Source organism: Manis pentadactyla, chromosome 8, assembly GCF_030020395.1.
Source record: "Manis pentadactyla isolate mManPen7 chromosome 8, mManPen7.hap1, whole genome shotgun sequence".
Taxonomy (NCBI): Eukaryota; Metazoa; Chordata; class Mammalia; order Pholidota; family Manidae; genus Manis; species Manis pentadactyla.
The window spans coordinates 71,533,721-71,552,863 of record NC_080026.1 but is presented as its reverse complement, the minus strand read 5'-3'; the positions used below and the strand labels follow the sequence as shown (position 1 = coordinate 71,552,863).

Here is a 19,143-nt window from a genome sequence, read left to right as displayed (position 1 = left end):
GAAAAAGAGGGTTATTAATATTAGCATCCATAGCGGGGTGGGAGAAAGGGGAGGGCTGTACAACACAGTGAAGACAAGTAGTGATTCTACAACAGTTTGCTACGCTGATGGACAGTGATTGTAAAGGAGTATATAGGGGGGACCTGGTATAGGGGAGAGCCTAGTAAACAAAGTATTCGTCATGTAAGTGTAGATTAATGATTAAAAAAAAAAAAAAGCAGTTCCTATGTGGTGACCTCTAATGAGTTCTACACAATGATATAAAGGGCATATAAAAGTGTAGGCAAAGGGTCTGTTTGTGTTTATACAGAGGATCAAAGCCTAATTTGGCTACCCCGAAAATGAACTAAGATACGATATGAAAAAGAACTTCCAACATCAGCACTGTCTGGAAGACTCATGTCAGAAGATGATCATCAAAAAACCCCAACAAAGATCCATGCACTGCTACAGCTGTAGATGCACTCATCCCACCAGTTCCTGGACTTGCCATGGGAATGATGAAGGAGATATCTAAGCTGGCCTGTGCATACAGTAAAACAAAAATTGGACTGGATCTATACTGTTGGAACTCAACCAAGAATTAGGAGAAGTGCAAATTGTAGCACTCCAAAATCTTACAACCACAGACTATTTATCGTTAAACGAACATATGGGATATTAACAGTCCCCAGGAATGGGTTGTTCTAGTTTATCTGAATTCTCTCAGACTGTTTATGTTCAGTCGGACAATATCCACCATATCATAGATAAGTTTTCACAAATGCCTAAGGTGCCTAACTGGTTTTCTTGGTTTCACTGGAGATGGCTGGTAATTACAGGTATGCTTTGGTTAGGTAACTATATTCCTATTATGTTAATGTGTGTGCACAATTGAATTAGTAGTTTAAAACCTATACATGCTAAAGTTACTCTACAAGAAGATATGTCAAAGAAATAATCAATCTTCCCAGGTTTTCTTCTGCCTGCTACTTTTATAGCTTTTCTTCTTCCTACCTAATCACAACCTTTAAATAGAACTTGTGCCACATGTCAAATTTACCGAGTATCATAATTCTTCCAAGTGGTAAAGATACCTCAAGACAAATGCTGGGCAGAGAAGCCACAGGGCATAAATATGCAAAGAAGTAAAAAGCTAACCTTTTCAAACAATAAGGCTTCTCTCTCACTTACCAATTTAACATTTCCCTGTATGGCCCCGGAAGATGACTGGTTAGCCAGAGACGGGTAAGATTCCTCAAGGGAGGAACAACCTAAGACAGGCACAGTCGCAGGGGGCCATCTGGTGAGAAAATGGGGAGCAGCAGAGGTGAGGCTTAGAACCTCCCCCCTCATGTTCTGAGAGAAATCTTCTGCATACATGGATGTTTATTGCCCTCGTCTAGCTCGGATTAACACATAGTCTACAGGCACACACCTGATCATCTACATTTGCTCTCTTACAACACTAAACTCTGTTTTCTACCTTTATCTCGTATCTACCTACCACTTCAGCATTTTACTAAAAATAATAATAATAGAGAAATGTGGTATCCACATATAAATCAAGTTTAAAAATCAAATGAATATTCATATTTGAACTGACTGTGTATAGTTCATAATGCATGAACAAAACCGAAAGCTTCTGTGATGACTGCCCTTACACAGTTCACCATGTAACTTATTCACTATGTAAGAATTTGTACTCCATGTAAGAATTTGTTCATTATGCATCAGAAGATTGGAGACTGACGAAAATTAGGCTTGGGGTGGATTAATGATTGTGCATTGAGTATTGACCACCCTATACAGAAATTTATTGTGGTTAACAACTATTTGATCAATAAATATGAGAGATGCCCTCACAAAATATATATATATATATATATATATATATATATATATATATATATATACACATATATAAACACACTTCCAATTGTAAAATAAATAAGTAACCGGGATGTAATGTATAGCATAAGGAATATAGTCAAAATATTGTAACAACTTGGTATGGTGATAGCTGGTACCTAGAATTATCATGTATATAAATGTTGAATCACTGTGTTGTACACCTGAAACTAATGTAATGCAATACTGTTGTCAACTACCCTTCAATAAAATAAAATAAAAAATAAAAAAATAAAAGAAAAAAATAAAAGTTCACCTGAATGTTTGTTTTCTGAGAGCAGAGACTGCATTCATGCTTTTCACAGCTGTATCACCAGGCTCAATAAACAGGACCTGGTATTTGTTGGGCTTTTATTGTTATGAGGTATTTTTGAGAAGTATAAAGGACTTAGTGGACATCCTTTTGAAGCCAAGTTTAACATAAAGAATCTGAAATAAGAGTTTTCAAGAAAAAAAAAGATTGGCCAAGAATCTTTGATGATTTAGGGAAGAAGATTAGTGCAATTCTCTTGGCAGGGGCAGGGGTTGGGGGGTGGGGGAGATATTTTCCCATCCCAGGGCAAAATACCTTTGAACCGAAATCAAAGGGAGAAATAAAGTGGGAGAAACCCAATTATTGCTTACAAGCAGTCATCCACTTCTGCTCTTGCAACCCAGCTGCAAGAAAAAGGGACCCCACCCACCCTCTCTGGTCCAGATATATCCTTGCTCCCCCTTGTAATTACCTATTGATATGGAGATGGCTACTTCTCTCCACCCCTTGGAAACATCTATTGACATGGAGATGAACTAAGGCTAGGAGAGAGATTCTGGAAATATTGCAGTTTTACCCACAACTAGCCATAAGATTGGACAATTGTTGACCTTTTCCAGTGACATCTAAATATTGTAGTGGGAACACAGACGAACCTGTATGGAGCTGAGAAAAGAACAGAAAGCAAGCACTTAACGGTGTCTGGTAAAAATGTGCTTCGGAAGCAGATTAACGGAATAGCACGGGGAAGGTCACCACCTAGTGTGAATTCAAGGTACTGAGAGGAAAAGTAAAACCAAAAATGATGTGAATTTTGAAAATTACTGGGGAAAAAACATCAGATAAAACAGTTTAGGTCCAATCATATTTTGATTTTCTCCATTCTCTTAACCTCCAAATTCCCCCCAACAATTCCAGCTCCATGAATATTTTCAAACTACCTCAATGTATGGTACTGCCCAACTGGACTGTCTGACCCATCATTGCCTCTGACCCCAAGCAGACAGCATAGGACATATTTACAGTCATAACTCATTAACACAACCACCCATGATTGCATCTATCTCTCTTTTCCTCAAGCATTTTTATCATTCTTGCTGGTGAGGGATGATCTATGCTGGAAGCCAACCTAAAACATGGGACCTCCTTCCATCTGGACCTTAGCCATTAACTTGCCTAACTAAAAACCTTACTTTCATTTATTTTATATTTTTCTCTTCCTGGATATTGATCTCAGGCAAGTTAATCTGTTTCTGTGCTTCAGTGTCTTCATATGTATAATGGATATAAGTAATATATGTCCACATAGGGCCACTACAAAATTTAATTAAGATAATGTATGAAAACTCTGTTCTTTGGATCTGCCACATAAATTTGTATCAGCTTGTTTAAAGAAAAAGGGGGATATGTGAATCCCTCTGAATTTAGATGAATTAATCTAAACAGTTGTCAAGCATGTGTTGTTTTCCATACTTGGAGTATAAAAACATTTTGTTCCATGCATCCGAGAAAGTTCAAATTCCTACAGTTGTGAAGAAAACCCCAATGGCCTACAGTTTCCTCATCTGTAAAATGTTATCTCACAGAACTGTTTTAAGTAGATGATGATTTTTCCAATGATCTAATGTCCATAAACCTTATTAGATATCAGTCTCTGGCCTCTTCTGCTTCCAATCTTGGTATTCCTTAGTCAATGATATATTAGGCAATGTGGATCATCTGTAAGCCTGACAAAGCTTTTGTCCTCACACAGTCTGCAGTCTATCTATAACATGATAGCATAAGCATAAGGTCAGAGGTCAGACTGCCTAGGTCAGAGGCTCACTCTGTGGTATGAACCACTCTGTTCCCAGTTCTCACCAATCTAAGTGGGGATAAAATAGTACCCATTTCACAAGGGTATTTGGGGATTAAATGAGAAAATTAATTTCCATTGGTGCTCAATGAATGGAATGTAGGTGTTCAAAAGGTAGATTAGATAAGCTAATCAAGAGGTGTGTCTGGGGTGGAGCCATGGTTAGGGCTTTGTCTAAGGTGTGTCTAGGGTGGGCACTCAAGGGTATATTAATGCTGTTTCAGAGCTCATCACTTTATCATGAAGAAAGACCCTGGATTAGAGGTTCAACATGGCTTCCAATGGTGAGTTTCTTTGGTAGGAGGCAGCCTACCTGATGGACTGATGTTTTGTAGGGGTTTGAGATCTCATTTTTTAAAAGTACAGGTTTATAGTCTGGGGACAACTCTTGTCACTGATGTAACTGTCTGTTGTTTTGTACAGTGGAATTGGGTGTTAGGACCTTCTGAGAGGCTCAGGTATTTAAAAATGAACGTTTGCTTACACTGAAAGCAGTTTCCTGTCAGTTATATCTCAATAAAACTGGGTAGAGCCCTAAATAAATATCTAACAATATGGAAATAAAAAAAAACATTAATTATATTTTAAAGATATATATGGAAGTATTTTTGGATGAAACAAAATATTGGGATTCACTAAAGAATATTGTTGGGGTGGAGGATTTGAGGAGATGAGTGGAGTGGGTGGGTGGCTAAAATAAGATTGGCCACTGTGAACCAAGAAAGGAAGCAAAAATCCTGATCAAGTTAAACAAAGTTTTATTCAGGGTTTGTTAGGAATGCAGCACGGGAGACAGATGCAAGATGATGTATTAAAAATGTGTACCTCCAGACTACAAAAATGGAGGAGGCTTTCAAAGACAAAAATTGCAAGATTAAGAAAAATTACATAAATTGTTGCATATTCAGTAATGATTGATGGAGGAAATCTTGGAACTGCAAGGTTATGGTTTACACTTGGTATTTTGAAAAGCTACAAGGTCACACACAGCAAAATTCAGTCACATTGGTCGTTGAGACATTGTGGTTTAGCACTATTTAAAGTTCATAAAGTTCAAGTTTGCACTGAAGTGAGGATGTGTTTGGCCCTATCTCAACAATGTCTACCAGATCCATTTTGATTGACAAATGTGATTCTATCTTGATTTTTTTTTTTAAGTCAAAAATATATTCACACAACATATTGTTATATATTAGAGTTGAGTGATAGAACCATCAGGTTCATTATACTCTTTTTTTCTTGTTATTTTCATGTATGTTTAAAAGTTAACAGGATAAGAAGTTAAAATAAAAAAAAAAAAACTTCTCCAAACCATAAGAGCTATCTTGAAAGAATTGTAGTAGTGGCCCTGGGATTTTTTTTCCTAGTTCACAAATGATTTGATATTCTGTGAAGTTTGGAAATAATGTGGAACTTTCCAAGCCTGGGATATGGAGGAGACTTGATAGTCCTGTTCCTTGAGAAGGTAGACTCCATATATTGGGGTTCCAGCTTTGATTTCTTTTTCTAGCTGAACCATAATTGAGGTGAGGAGGCTATGTGATCTGCTACAACTGTGTCTTATATCATTCGCATTGTGCTCTAATGGGTGATACATGAGTCCTCTGTCAGAGGCTCCTCAATTTATGTATAGTGGACTAAGGAGTACCCTGATCCCATTACCATCTCTATCTAAGAGGCAAAAATCTACACCAGAGGGACTCGAGAGCAATGTGGCCATGCTTTTAGGATGTGAGATCCTGCAACCCAGGGCCCGGTGAGCAACTGGAGATGCAGAGGTAGCCTTGCCCAAAAGCTCAGTCAGCCTCAGAGCTGGGATTTGAGCACAGGCAGGCAGACTCCAGAGGTGTGCACTGACCATGGGGCTATGATGGTACAAAAGAATGTTTGCTTGATTGCTATTTTTACTGCTGAGTTTTATTTTAAATAAATGTGCATATCTGCTTTTCAGAAATGCTGGGAAATTTTTATGTTGACTTATGGTGAGTGGTCATGCGTAGGGGGGTGCAGCAAAACCCTAGACCAGATCTCCCAGTTTTGGCCAGGCCCATCTCTTAACCTGAGCAAAGACCAGGACTGTCACTTTACTGTGAACAGAGTACTCTCTTGTCCCTTTGTTAGTGTCATGTGTTCCCAAACCCTGCAGAACTTGGAGTCTCCCAGCCAGTATCTCAAGCTAGCAATGAGTAGGAAGGTGGTATAGTGAAGTCTCGGAGTGGGGGGAGCTTCTCTGCCAAGTAGAGTTATTAGAAACAGTGCTTCCTTTTACTTCTCACCACCTGTTGTTTTAGCCAAGGATCAAGGATTTAAATATACCTTCCATAGCTCATTGTTGTGATGAAATACTTTGTACATCTTTTCCGTGAAGGAAATTGTCCTTCAGGCCTTCAGACAAAATTCAATATGCTTGTATTTCAGGGAGACTTGATGGGAAGGATGGGAGACTTCTATTCAAATTTAATTAATTCCTAAGAGTGTGTGGGGTTATGAATGAGATTAATTTATTCTTTTTTTCCTGTATTTCTCATACTGAAAACAAACATTTAAAAAAATCACCAAAAAGAAGTAGACTGAGAGTTGTTGGGCTAGACAAATCTCTTGGGCTCAGACCAGCTTTGATGGAGTAGGTGTGGGAATCCACCTCCTTCCTTATCTGAGGTGCAGGTGAGAGCACTGAATACCTGGCCAAAAATTAGGTCTGACCTCCACCCTCTGGCTCCTTCTCCCATCCAAATATTAACCAAGCCAAACCTTGCTTAGCTTCCAAGATCACATGGTTCATTCAGGGTGGTGTGGCTGCAGATAGCCTCTGCTTCTCACTGCTTATGCCCTTGGGCAATGCATTCATTCCACTTCTGTTACTTTCCAAGATAATGAATAGTAATTTCCCTACTACCCTACGTAGGAATTATGACACTCAGAGTAAACTATTTATGGGAGAGCCCTCTGTCTCTGAGGGGTGAAAGGACATGCTCATGGTCACGAGAAAGTGGAAAAGGTTTGTCCCAGACAGATGGATTTTTACAAAAACTAGGGCTTCTTTCTCTAATTGCCTTTTGATCCTCTCTCTTTGATTATGGGATTAGGCTGAGCACGGATGAGATTACCAGCCTCCCTTGAGGGTTCCTTAGCTTCCAGTATGTGCAGGGATCACCCCATGTTGTCCTCATTTCCTGGTGTTCACTAAGGAAACATTTATGGGCATTGGGAGGGAAATTACCATTATTTGTGATTTCGGACATGCCTTGTCCATTGAAGATTAGTTTATCTAATCTAATCTTCACACTCCAGCAGGATGAGGTATTTATTATTACAGGTTGTAAACTGTTCTCCCTAGATAGTCCTCTCTCTGCAGCCTGAGAGTCTCCAAATCTGTCTCTTTGTTTACAAAGTGAAGAAGAGCTCTTAATGAGGAATTTCAGATTTGGAAATTGCAGGGTAATTTTTCCATTTAAATAATCTTTAATCTGCCATTGATTGCTGTGGTGTTTTTTTCAAGCCAGATTGGTATTTTTTCAGACTTGGGTCTTTTCCACACTTAGCTGATAGGAATAGAGATTCAGCAGGGCCAAGAATTAGCCTCCACCATACTCAGTCTTGAGCAGCCTCCATCTTATCTCCCAAATCCAGCGCTATCACCTTTGGTTCTGGGTTCTGGGTGATCTGGAGCACAAAACGGTCAAGGTTCCCAATAGTCTACAAGCTTACGGGAGGAAAGGGTTATTGTATTCTTAGCATGAATAAGGATTTATTGAAAATGCTTTCATGAATTCATCTAATTGTTTTTAATAACCCCATATAGATCCTCTTAGACCTTGTTACTATGTGGAGAAACAGAGACTCAAAATGTAGTAACTCATGTAGCAGTAGTTAGGAAGGGATAAATAGAACTAAACCAATATTTGGAACTGTGTGGGGGCAGATACTGGTTATTATCATGACTGAAGGCTACTACCAGCAACTTTGTAGGAAGGAATCAGTGATTCCATGTGGCAGTGTGTGAGACAGCCTTTCACAAAGAATTGTCTCAAAATGCCAATGGGTTCTCTACTGATAATTAGCCCTCTCTTAACATATGTGCCATCTTTTTACCTGGGAAAGGAGAAACAAAGTGAAATGGAAGAAAAATACAACTATTTGATTAGTTCAGGAGCTCACACAGGTGATGTTGTGTCCCTCTGTATGCAATCACATTAGCAGGTGTAAGGTCAGATTTTCTGAGAGGTGGTTTGCTCAGTTGGTTAAGGATGTGACCTCTGTATCTCCCGACTGAAGAGATGTATTTCCCTTTTATAATTAGCAAGTTATCTGTGATACTTTGAGAACAGGTGAATATGTTTCTTCTATGACCTTTCATTCAATGATTTTAGCATTCATTTATGATTATGATCATTGTCTGGATCAATAAGATGCACTGAGGGTTACAAATTGGGGATTTCTAATGTTTATAATTTCTTTTATTTTGTTTTAGGTGTTGTTTTTCTTTAAGCTTTCTCCTCTTCTCCCTTTCTCTCATAATAATGAATATTTTAAAAGGTCTGGGAATAATGTAGACTCATCATTACTGGCGTTTTCATTGCTTCTAGACCTCTCCAGTGGACAGAAAATAGAATTTTATTTTTAAATCTTGAGTTCATACTCATTTCAACAGCACAAAGTTCTCTTCCTTACATTATCATATTACGTATTTGTGTTGCTGTTCTGTTTTCATAAGTTGATCATACTTAATGAGCATACAGATTAAGAAAGGGAAGGAAATATGACCAGCACCTGAGAAGGCTAAATGGTCCTTCCTTCCATTCACTGACCAACCCCCATCTTGACTTCTAAACAGAGCATAGATAAATTTGCCTGGGCTTTTACTTATGTTAATGGAATCATACAATCTGTACTCTTTTACCATCTTTTGTTGTTAATATTTTTTTGTGAGAGTCATCCATATAGTTGCAGATTGTCCATTCTTACTATTAATCTAGTATTGCATCCTGTAAATATGTTGCAATTCATTTATCTATTATGCTCCTGATGGAAATTTGGGTGTTTGTTTTAGGTCTGTAAAGAAAAATAATATTAGAAATGTTACTGTATATATAATTTATTGCATATGTACACACATTTCTATTGGTAGATCTGAGGAATGGAATTGCTAGGTCATATGTTATTCCTATTTTTAAATCTATTAGTGTGTCCAACCTTTATCAAAATGGTGATACCAGTTTACATTCCTACTAATAGATGAGCATTTCTCTTATTCTATAGTTTATGTAGCATTAAGACTATCTATTTGGTAGAATTCCTCTGTGAAACCATCCCTGCCTCGTTTTTTTCTTTTTTTCTGGGGCAGTTACTTGGTAATTTTCTTCTATTGAAATCAATTTGTTTATGCTTTCTATCTCTACTGGGGTCAGTTTTGGTACTGTATTTATCTAAAACATTATTCATTCCTTCTAAGTTTTCAAATTCTTTGCATAGGGATTGTAAATTAGTTTCTTGTTGATAGAAAGGAGGCATTAAAATCATCTTTTTTCATTTCTTGTGTGTGTGCTTTCGGGCCTTTAAAAAAGTCAGTTTATTTATTTAAAAAATTGTGGTTAAAAAACACAATTTAACATCTCAATTCTTTTTTATTTTTATTTATTTTTATTTTATTATTATTATTATTTTTTTATTGAAGGGTAGTTGACACACAGTATTACATTAGTTTCAGGTGTACAACACAGTGATTCAACATTTATATACATGATAATTCTAGGTACCAGCTATCACCATACCAAGTTATTACAATATTTTGACTATATTCCTTATGCTATAGATTACATCCTGGTTACTTATTTATTTACAATTGGAAGTGTGTTTATATATATATATATATATATATATATTTGTGTGTGTGTGTGTGTGTGAGGGCATCTCTCATATTTATTGATCAAATAGTTGTTAACAACAATAAAATTCTGTATAGGGGGGTCAGTACTCAATGCACAATCATTAATCCACCCCAAGCCTAATTCTCATCAGTCTCCAATCTTCTGAAGCATAACGAACAAGTTCTTACATGGAGAACAAATTCTTACATAGTGAATAAGTTACATGGTGAACATTACAAGGGCAGTCATCACAGAAGCTTTTGGTTTTGTTCATGCATTATGAACTATAAACAGTTCAAATATGAATATTCATTTGATTTTTAAACTTGATTTATATTAACATCTCAATTCTTAAGTGTGCAGTTCAGCAGTGTTATTTCTCTACTTTTCACAATTAATTTACTAGTGGTTTGTCTAATTTATTGATGTAAACAAATCTAGATTTTGATTTGTTTACATATTATTTTTAATCCCAAACCCCACCATTGTTGTAGTCTTAGCTGTACAATAAAATATATGAAATGTTCACTGACCATTCTGTTGTGAAGTTTTCCAGTTGACTTTTGGTTGTACAAAGCTCATCTTCTAGAATATTCCTCAGGGAAGACATGTGTGTTACTGCTTAAATTCTGGTACATTGAATTTTTCTGTGACTTGATACTTCATGGAGAGCTTGTCTCAATATAGTATCTTTAGTTCACATGTCCTTTCCTTAAGCTTCTTAAATTCTGCTCTGATGTTGCCTTTGTGTGTTTTGTATAAACTGAATATTCTATCTTGCTTTTTCCTGGAGATCCTGAGGAATTTTTATCTTTAAAGTCTAATACTTTTATTAGGATATGTCTTAGAGTTAATCATTCTGAGTCAATTTTTTCCAGTACACTGTGGATTTATTCAATATCTAGATTGATGTCTTCTATTTCTGGAGTGTTTTCTTGTGGTAAAACATATATAACAAGATTTATTGCCATAACCATATTTTAAGTGTACAGTTTGGTTCATTATGGACATTCACATGGTTGTGCCTCCTTCATCACCATCTATCCACAGAACTCTTTTACCATTCAAAACTGAAACTTTGTACCCATTAAACAATAACTTCCCATTCTCCTCTCCCCTAAGCTCCTGGCAACCACCATTCTATTCTCTGTCTCTGTGCGTTTGACTACTCTAGATACCTCATAAGTGGAATTACACAATATTTGCTCATTGTAATTGCCTTATTTCCCTTAGTCTAATATCCTCAAAGTTCATTTGTGGTAGCATGTATCAGAATTTTTCCTTTTTAAGGCTAAATAATTGTCCATTGTATGAACATTCATACCATATTTTGTTTATCCATTCATCCACTGATAGACCCTTGGGTTGCTTCCATCTATTGACTATTGTAAATAATGCTGCTATGAACATGGGTGTAGAAATTTCTGTTCAAATCTCTGCTTTCACTTTTTTGGGTATATGACCAAAAGTGGAATGGCAACTACCAATTGTATTATTTGGTAATTCTATTTTTAATTTTTGAGAAACTGTCAGACTGTTGTCCATAGTGATACCCCCTTTTAGAGTCCCACCAACAACAGTACACAGGGGTTCCAATTTCTCCACAGCCTGGGCAACGCTAGTTATTTTCTGTTTTTTATAGTAGTCATCTTAATGGGTATAGGGTGGTATCTCCTGGTGTTTTTTATTCATTTCCCTAGTGATTAGTAAAATTAAACATTTTTTTCATATGTTTAATAGCTGTTTGTATATCTTTGGAGAAATATTCAAGTCCTTTGTCCATTTTAAAAACCAGGTTGCTTGTTTTAATGTTCTTGATTTGTAGGAGCTCTTTATACAGTCTGGATATTAACCTCTTATCAGATATGATATGCAGATATTTCTGCCATTCCTTAGGTTGCCTTTTCAAACTATTGATTGTACCTTTTGATGCAGTTTTAAATTTTGATGTAGTCCAACTTATTTTTTCTTTTGTTGCTTGTGCTTTTGGTGTCATATCTAAGAAATCATTGCCACCTATAATGTCATGAATATTTTGCCCTCTTTTCTTGTAACAATTTTATAGTTCTTGCATTTAGATCTTTTATCCATTTTGAGTTTTGTATAATGGTACAGGTAACTGTCCAGTTTCATTCATTTGCATGTGGATAATAAGTTTTTCCAGCTTATCTGAGCATAACTTTTGAGTCTCCCAAAACTTAACTACTTATAGACTATCTTGACCCTTGAACAACACAGATTTTAACTGTTCAGGTCCATTTATTCCTGGATTTTTTTCTATAACTATATTGGAAAATATTTTGGAGATTTGTGACAATTTGTTTACATTTCTCTTGACCTGTGAATGGCACCATGTATGGTCTGGAAGTGTTTATGTGTGTAAGTTTTGATAAATTTTAACTTTTTATAATTTTTGTATATTTTATGATAATAAATGACAAAACAGACTCGTATTTACATATATTTCTAAATTTTTCTTAATTTTTTCAATATTTCTAGGCCACACAATACATCTGAGTTTTTTCACATTGTCACAAATCTCCAAAAACTGTTACAATATATTAGCTGAAAAAAAATCTGTGTATAAGTGGACCCATGTAGTTCAAATTCATGTTGTTCAAGGGTCAACTGTAGTTGAATCCTGCTTTTTGTTTCGTTAACCACTCATGGAAACTCACTACAGAGCCTTCCTACTGTTTCAAGTGCCCTTTCATTACTGTGTTGAAGGGTATGCGCGCTTTCGATTTGATTGTATATAATAAAATTACTTCCAAAGTTCTAACAATTGATAAATTAACCCTGATACTGATTTCCTATATTCTTTAATCTTCGTCATTCTTCCCCAGCTCCACCACCATACATTTAAATTTTTGGTTTCCAGATGGGTGTGAGCTGGTTTATTTGTATTTCTTCAATTACTAATGAGGCTTAGAATTTTTTTTGTCTTTTCCTTTGTAGTGTGACTTTTTTGTTAGACTAAAGAAATCCTTCCCTACCCTGGAGGTCATAAATCTCATTTTTCATCATAATTTTAAATATCGGCCTTGAATCCATTAGTAATTTTATTATAAATAGGTATGAGGTAGGGCTCCACTTCTCAGAAAATCTTGTTTTATGAATGGTTGCTGGTGAACAGTCTTTTCTTTTTCTAGTTGCTACCAGTATTCTCTAATGCTTTTCTCTGTATATTTCTCAGGATCTCCAATTGAAGAATATGGTTATAATGAAGTAAAAAAAAGAAAATGGGGAAAAGAAAAGGGGAGACCACGACATAAATTTACTAAGGATGAATTGCATATACTTAATCTGGCATTTGAAGACAATCCATATCCTGATTTTACCACTAGAAAAGAATTGGCTGAACAACTCCACTGTCAAGTGTATGTAATTGATGTAAGTGAAATATTCAAAGTTTTGCATGTATATGTCTTTTTGTAGACAATATGGAAAAGATAAAGAATTAGAGAGTGTTTTTAATACCATTTCATCACAAAGGACAAATCAAGTCACTTTTTTTGTTCATCTCAATGTGGATATGAATATGTTGTGTGTTTTATGGAAAAATAGTCTTGCAAGACAAGTCTAGAAGCAGAGACCAGTTAAGAATCTGTTAGAGTTATCTAGGTTAAGGGCAACAATGGTTTAGACCAGGCTGCTGGCTGTGGAAGTATAGAGAATTGGGAAGACATTCATCATTTTGAAAGTGGAGCTGATATGATAGTTTGCTAAGAGATCTCTGCATTCTCTCACTACATATCTAGTATGAAGGGATGCAAAACATAGACCTTAAGAGAATGGAAGATTGGAGTTGCCTTTAAGATAGGGTAGACCTGAGAAAGGAGTGGTTTTATGCCACAGGCATTAGGAGTTTCACTTTGGATGTGTTCAGTTTGGCATGCCAATTAAACTTCCCAAGAGGAGATGGTAATAAGTTGGTACACATCTCTGAAGCAGGAGATGGACTTGGCTTGATAGGTCCACCTCTTGGTATAATCCCCCACAGCTTTGGTAGGTGCTTCAAAACTGTTTATTGCATGAACCAGTATTTTATTTGGGAATCTCTGATATGATTGTTTTGGAAGTGATTGGTAATAGCTGCATGAAATTTTACTGGAGTTGTATTGGTTTTGTATACATACAATTAAGAAAATGTCTATGTTTTCTTTGTTCTGTAATTGTCTATAGATGATTGAATTTATTGGTTGCTTGACAATAGGAAAAAATCATCTTAGGGAAAATAAGAAGGGGAATTAAGAGTAGCTTTTGAGGATAAAAGAAAAGGTAAATGCTATGTTAATAACTATGTTATATTAAGTTTCATGAGCTGGAAACATTTCAAGGAAAATACAAATCAATGTATTCATACAAGTAAACAGAAAATCTGGATAAGGTACTAACTAGGAAAGAATTGAAAGGCTGGTCAAATATTTAAACACTCTTATACTGTGTTTTCTTTACATTTCTGGACCACTGGGTTTCTCAAGGTGAAGATACTTTTTATTCAATTTCAAAAATCCTCTATACTTCTCAAAGGGATAGATTTATAACAGGAAGTTCATGGATGTGGTTCCAGAAGTGAACAGTGGCAAACGGCCCCCAGACACTGTGGCTTACACTTCATGGCTCCAACTGCTTACAGCAACCATGGTTTATTAGGATGGATTGTCTAAAAAAGCATTTTATCATTTCCACCTTCCCCAAAGACCTGGGGATTCTGGTTGGCATGAATAAGTATCCTCATTTTAGGGAGAATTAAAAAATATGGAGACCAGAGGTGTTAATGGAATACTGAGGGTCACATATTAACTATACAGTTATGACTCAAACTCTTCATGTGTAGCCTTTCAAAATAATAAATTTAAAAACATAACTTAGAATATATGGAGCCATAAACTCATTTTGGTGTGCAGCTGGAGTAAAATAAAGATGTGGAAAAAACTTCAGTGTGTTTAGGGAGCAGCTGGTAATCAATTCCTTTAAATGCAAAAGATTACAGGTTTGGGGGCAGATTTTGAAGGCCTAGCTAGGTTCACATGTCAGAAGTGCCACTACCAACTGTGGAGATGGTTGAGATTTTGCAGTCGTGCAGTGCACGACTTCCATAATCCCACATGCAGCCCCAGGAAGGACTGCCCTTATTTTTCATGTCTTATTCAAGGTCAGGAAGAAAATCAGTGATAATGCTGAAATTAGGCTTAGCTACAAAATTCTCTCCCATGTTACACAAGTGCATTGTGGAATAATACCACATCAGTAAATTTGATAGATGCTATTTCTTTTCTTTTTAGAACTGGTATCAGAACAAAAGAGCCCGACTACCACCTAGAGAGAGACACATAATATTTGCTGCTAGGAAACGACATGAGTTCCCTGTCCAGCGTCATTTGCTTTTAAGCCTCCAAGATGCCCCGGCAGAATCTTCCCTACTCGGTAAAGTTGGCTGTTCTCCAGAGACATGGAGGGTTCCCAGTCAACAGGATGGCTCAGCTGACACTGATTCCAGACATTAAAAAGGAACCAAGCTGTGCTTTGGAGTACCAAGGTGACATGGGAAGTAGACTTTGTCCTGCCTATTCATTTTATAGCTACAAATCAGTGTTCTTTCTTCATCCTCCTACCTATTCTGTGCAATATTTTTAGAGGGACAGACCTGAGCAAGAGGAAAGCCAGAAAACAAGGCCCTTTGTTCTGCACTGTTTATAGTGTGCAAGGAAGAGGGAGCAGTAGCAGATGCCCCTTGTCATTACTCACTATTTCAAGGACAGCAGTGAAACAGCGGCTGATTCCTCTAGAGCAGCTCAACATTTGCAGCATGATCAAGAGAAACTGTGCTTCCAGAATCACCTTCTATTACACCTGAATTACAGTGATTGAGGGCAGCAGGCACACACCCTCTCTCAGTCACAGCAGCAGGATGAGTATTTGTCAAGCTAATAGTGGTCAGGTTTCTGTCAGTGCCTCTTGGGAAAGATACACAAAGAGCTGCAGAGTGACCTAAATCCCAAATGCAGCAGCTTTGGGGTGAGGGATCTGCAGAGGTCTGCTTCTGGGACCAAGAAAGTGGCTCCATTATATTGTTTCTAAGCTTCAGAAAGAACAGCCATAGTTTATCCAGTCATCCATACAGCAGTCCAAGACAAAGGCCTTTCCAGAGCCAGTGCATAAGTACTAACTTCAGGAAAGCTCCATGAGCTGTTGATCTCTTCTTGTAGGCAGCAGTGTCCACCAGCATTATAGCCCCTGAATGTGCAATTCATTGTGGAGAAAGCTGGGCTAGACTATGGAGCCCAAAACCAATGAATACAAAGGCAGCAAGATGACCACCAAGCAACAGCAGCTACCAAATCTGAAGCCAGTTGTGCTTCAAAAGAAAGGTTCTTGCACAGTACCTGCCCCAGATACTATCTTCCTTTCAAAAGCAAGATACTCAACAAGAAGTACAAGACTGTGAAGGACCCTAGTATAGCAGCCTTTGGATGAGGCTCCAAGGCTGCCACTGCAAAGCTGTCTACTTGGGAACCATGGCAGCAGCCATATGTCCTGCAGCTAGCCCCACCAAAGCCGTGACTGTGGAGAACACCCCAACATCAGCCTGGGCTCTGTACAGCTCAAAGGCAGCCCGTTCACTGAAGCCACCCTTTCCTTTTAAAGCAAGAACTCCCGATGGAGCTGCAGGCCCAGCTGTTGCACTCTAAAGAGCCCCTGGGAGAGGAGCCCATGTACAGCCCTCACCAACCCCCTGAGATGAGAGCTGCTTCCTGGGGGAATCCAGAGTGCTGTGACCCAGTCACCTGTGGATGTGGAGCAACAAGATGTCACAAGATCTGAGAGTATCCAGTTGAGCATATCTGAATGCCATGGTGTTAACCTGGTTTCTGAGGGAAAGCCTGGTATCTGTGAACCAACTTTGAACTGGTTTTCATAACTTTGAGCCGTAGGATCTAGAATCATGTCTCAAGTGTTTCAGAGTTTTCTGTCAGTTGGAGCAGGTCCTGCCAGGGCTGTCATATACATCTGGGCAGGTGGTGTCCACACCATACTGGGCAGCCCACTCACACAACAGTGTCTGAGTCTAAGAGGAGAATCATTTCTTCCCAAATATCAGAGTTGCCTCCAAGTGAGATTTATGTTAAAGAGTACCAATGGTAGAGTGACCTTTGTTATTTCTTTCCATTTTTTTATTGAAAATATTTAATAACAAAACAATACATTCTGGTTACAATCATTCAAGTAATATAGTATTTCAAGTTGTAAAGGAAAAGCTAAGGCTCTTATTCTTGCACTCCAAGTTCATATTCCTGAAGTAATCATTGTAAAGAGTTTAATATGGTTTGTCCTACACTGTGTAATATTTTGCATATTTATTTCATATTTTTAACTCAAATTGTGTCATGCTAATTAACTTTCATAATAAAGCACATCTTGTACATCTTTTTCCCAAGGTAATATAACAGATAGATCTACTTCACTTTGTAAAGTATCTCCCATCTGTTACTACAATAAGATTGAGAGTAGGTAAGGAAATAGCAACTCTTACGCACATCCAATGGTGTGACTTGCATAATTTAGACAACCACTAGGAATAGTTATTGAAATTGCAAATGCCCAGCAATTCTACTAGATGTGCTTATAGATCAGAGAAACTCTTGCATGTGCTTATAGATCAGAGCCTCAAATAAGAAATATAAAATAGTAAGCTGGCAGAGTTAAAAATAATAGACTAGATCTGTGTAATTGAGAGAGTGCTGGGATACAATGTTCAGTGAAAATCAAGTCGCCTAATTCATATTATAGCATGATAATTATGAATATAAAGCATAAAGCAGCAAATATTGATTATTCTCAGATTCTCATAAATACATTCTTAGCAAAAATGTAAAAACATAGAATGGGTTTATATTCACTGAATTATTGAGAGTTGCATTTGGGCAAGGAGGAAAATGAAAGAATACATTTTATATGTTATGAAACATAGCTTATAAATATGAATAAATCTGCCATCTCTTTCACTGGATTTCAAATGTATGCAATTACATCTTCCATTAGTGCATTTTTATTTCTATACAATCCTTATTCATTTATTTTTCTTAACTTTTTTGCATTGGCCAAAGCTGCAGTCCTAATATACTGAATCAGAATAGTAAGAGGTGACATCACTGTCCATATTTCCCAGTTTCACATTCAGCATGGTATTTGTTGTACTGCATATTATCAGTTTCTGTGAGAGGTGTCCACTTATTCCCAATTTGTTGTTTCCTTCCTTTGTACATATTTTGAAGCATTTTTAAATGCTTTTCCAATGATTGCCATAATCAGATATTTTTTTCTCTTGTAACCTGTTCACATGGTGATTTAACTAGATTTTTCGTATATTAAAGAATGTGCTCTCAACTAGGAATTACTCAACTAGATCATGGTATATCCATTATGTATTTCTGGGTTAGGTTGCTAATACTTTGATTAAAATCATGATATCTATGTTCGTTAATGAGATGACCTTTAATAATTTTCTTTGCTGTCACTACCTTTAGGGGTTTGGATCACGTTAAATTAGCCTTGGAATGAATTAGGAATGTTACCTTTTATACTATTCTCTAAAATCTTATGTAAAAATTAATTCCTTCATTGAACAAATTTTCTGGTGAATCTGTCTGGGCCTGAAGTTCATTTTATAAGAAGATTTTGGGCCAATAATTCCATATTTTGAATGATTATAGGACAGCCATTTCTCCTCAAGTCATTTTTGGCAAGTTGAATGTCTCCAAGAATATGTCCATTTCATCTAAGTTCTCACATTTATTGCCATAAAGTCATTCAAAACACCCTCTTAACATGCCTAGAAGTATATGTAGTAATGTATTCTGCATTTTACAACTTAACACTTGTACTTTCTATTCTTTTGTATCTTTGAGAGAGGTTTAGAAAGATCCAGGTAGCACTGTGGACTGGATTTCCACAAGCCAAAGGGAGTACTAAGAGTAGGGTTCACTGATGCCAGTGCCAGGCTGGCCAGAGGAGCCTCCACACCCAGACTTGAATAGTCGATTATTCTGTCCTTGTAGCGCTCTGTCAAAAAGCATCTGCATGCTCCTGGGAGACTGTGGCTGCTGCCCACATTGTCCCCACAGCTCTCAGACTCCCACCTGTGACAAGAGAAGTCCAAGTGGGAGCTGCTAGAGGTTTGGGGTTGGAGCTTGGTCTGAGCCTTCTAGGGCTTATTTCCACATTGACAGCCACATCCAACCCAGGGGTGGGAGGTTGGGTGTGGCACAGGCACG

At 37.2% G+C, this 19,143-nt stretch overlaps 1 protein-coding gene across 1 annotated transcript; it reads left to right on the top strand.

Moving 5' to 3' along the window:
- Window positions 1-4,269: 4,269 nt before the first annotated feature.
- On the top strand, window positions 4,270-16,256 carry LOC118931512 (cytoplasmic polyadenylated homeobox-like protein). The gene is given in 4 exon segments (XM_036924100.2): window positions 4,270-4,282; window positions 13,062-13,258; window positions 15,154-15,373; window positions 15,821-16,256. Coding segments are annotated over 4 exon segments (666 nt in total). The 3' UTR covers window positions 16,057-16,256.
- The last annotated feature ends 2,887 nt before the right edge of the window (window positions 16,257-19,143 follow it).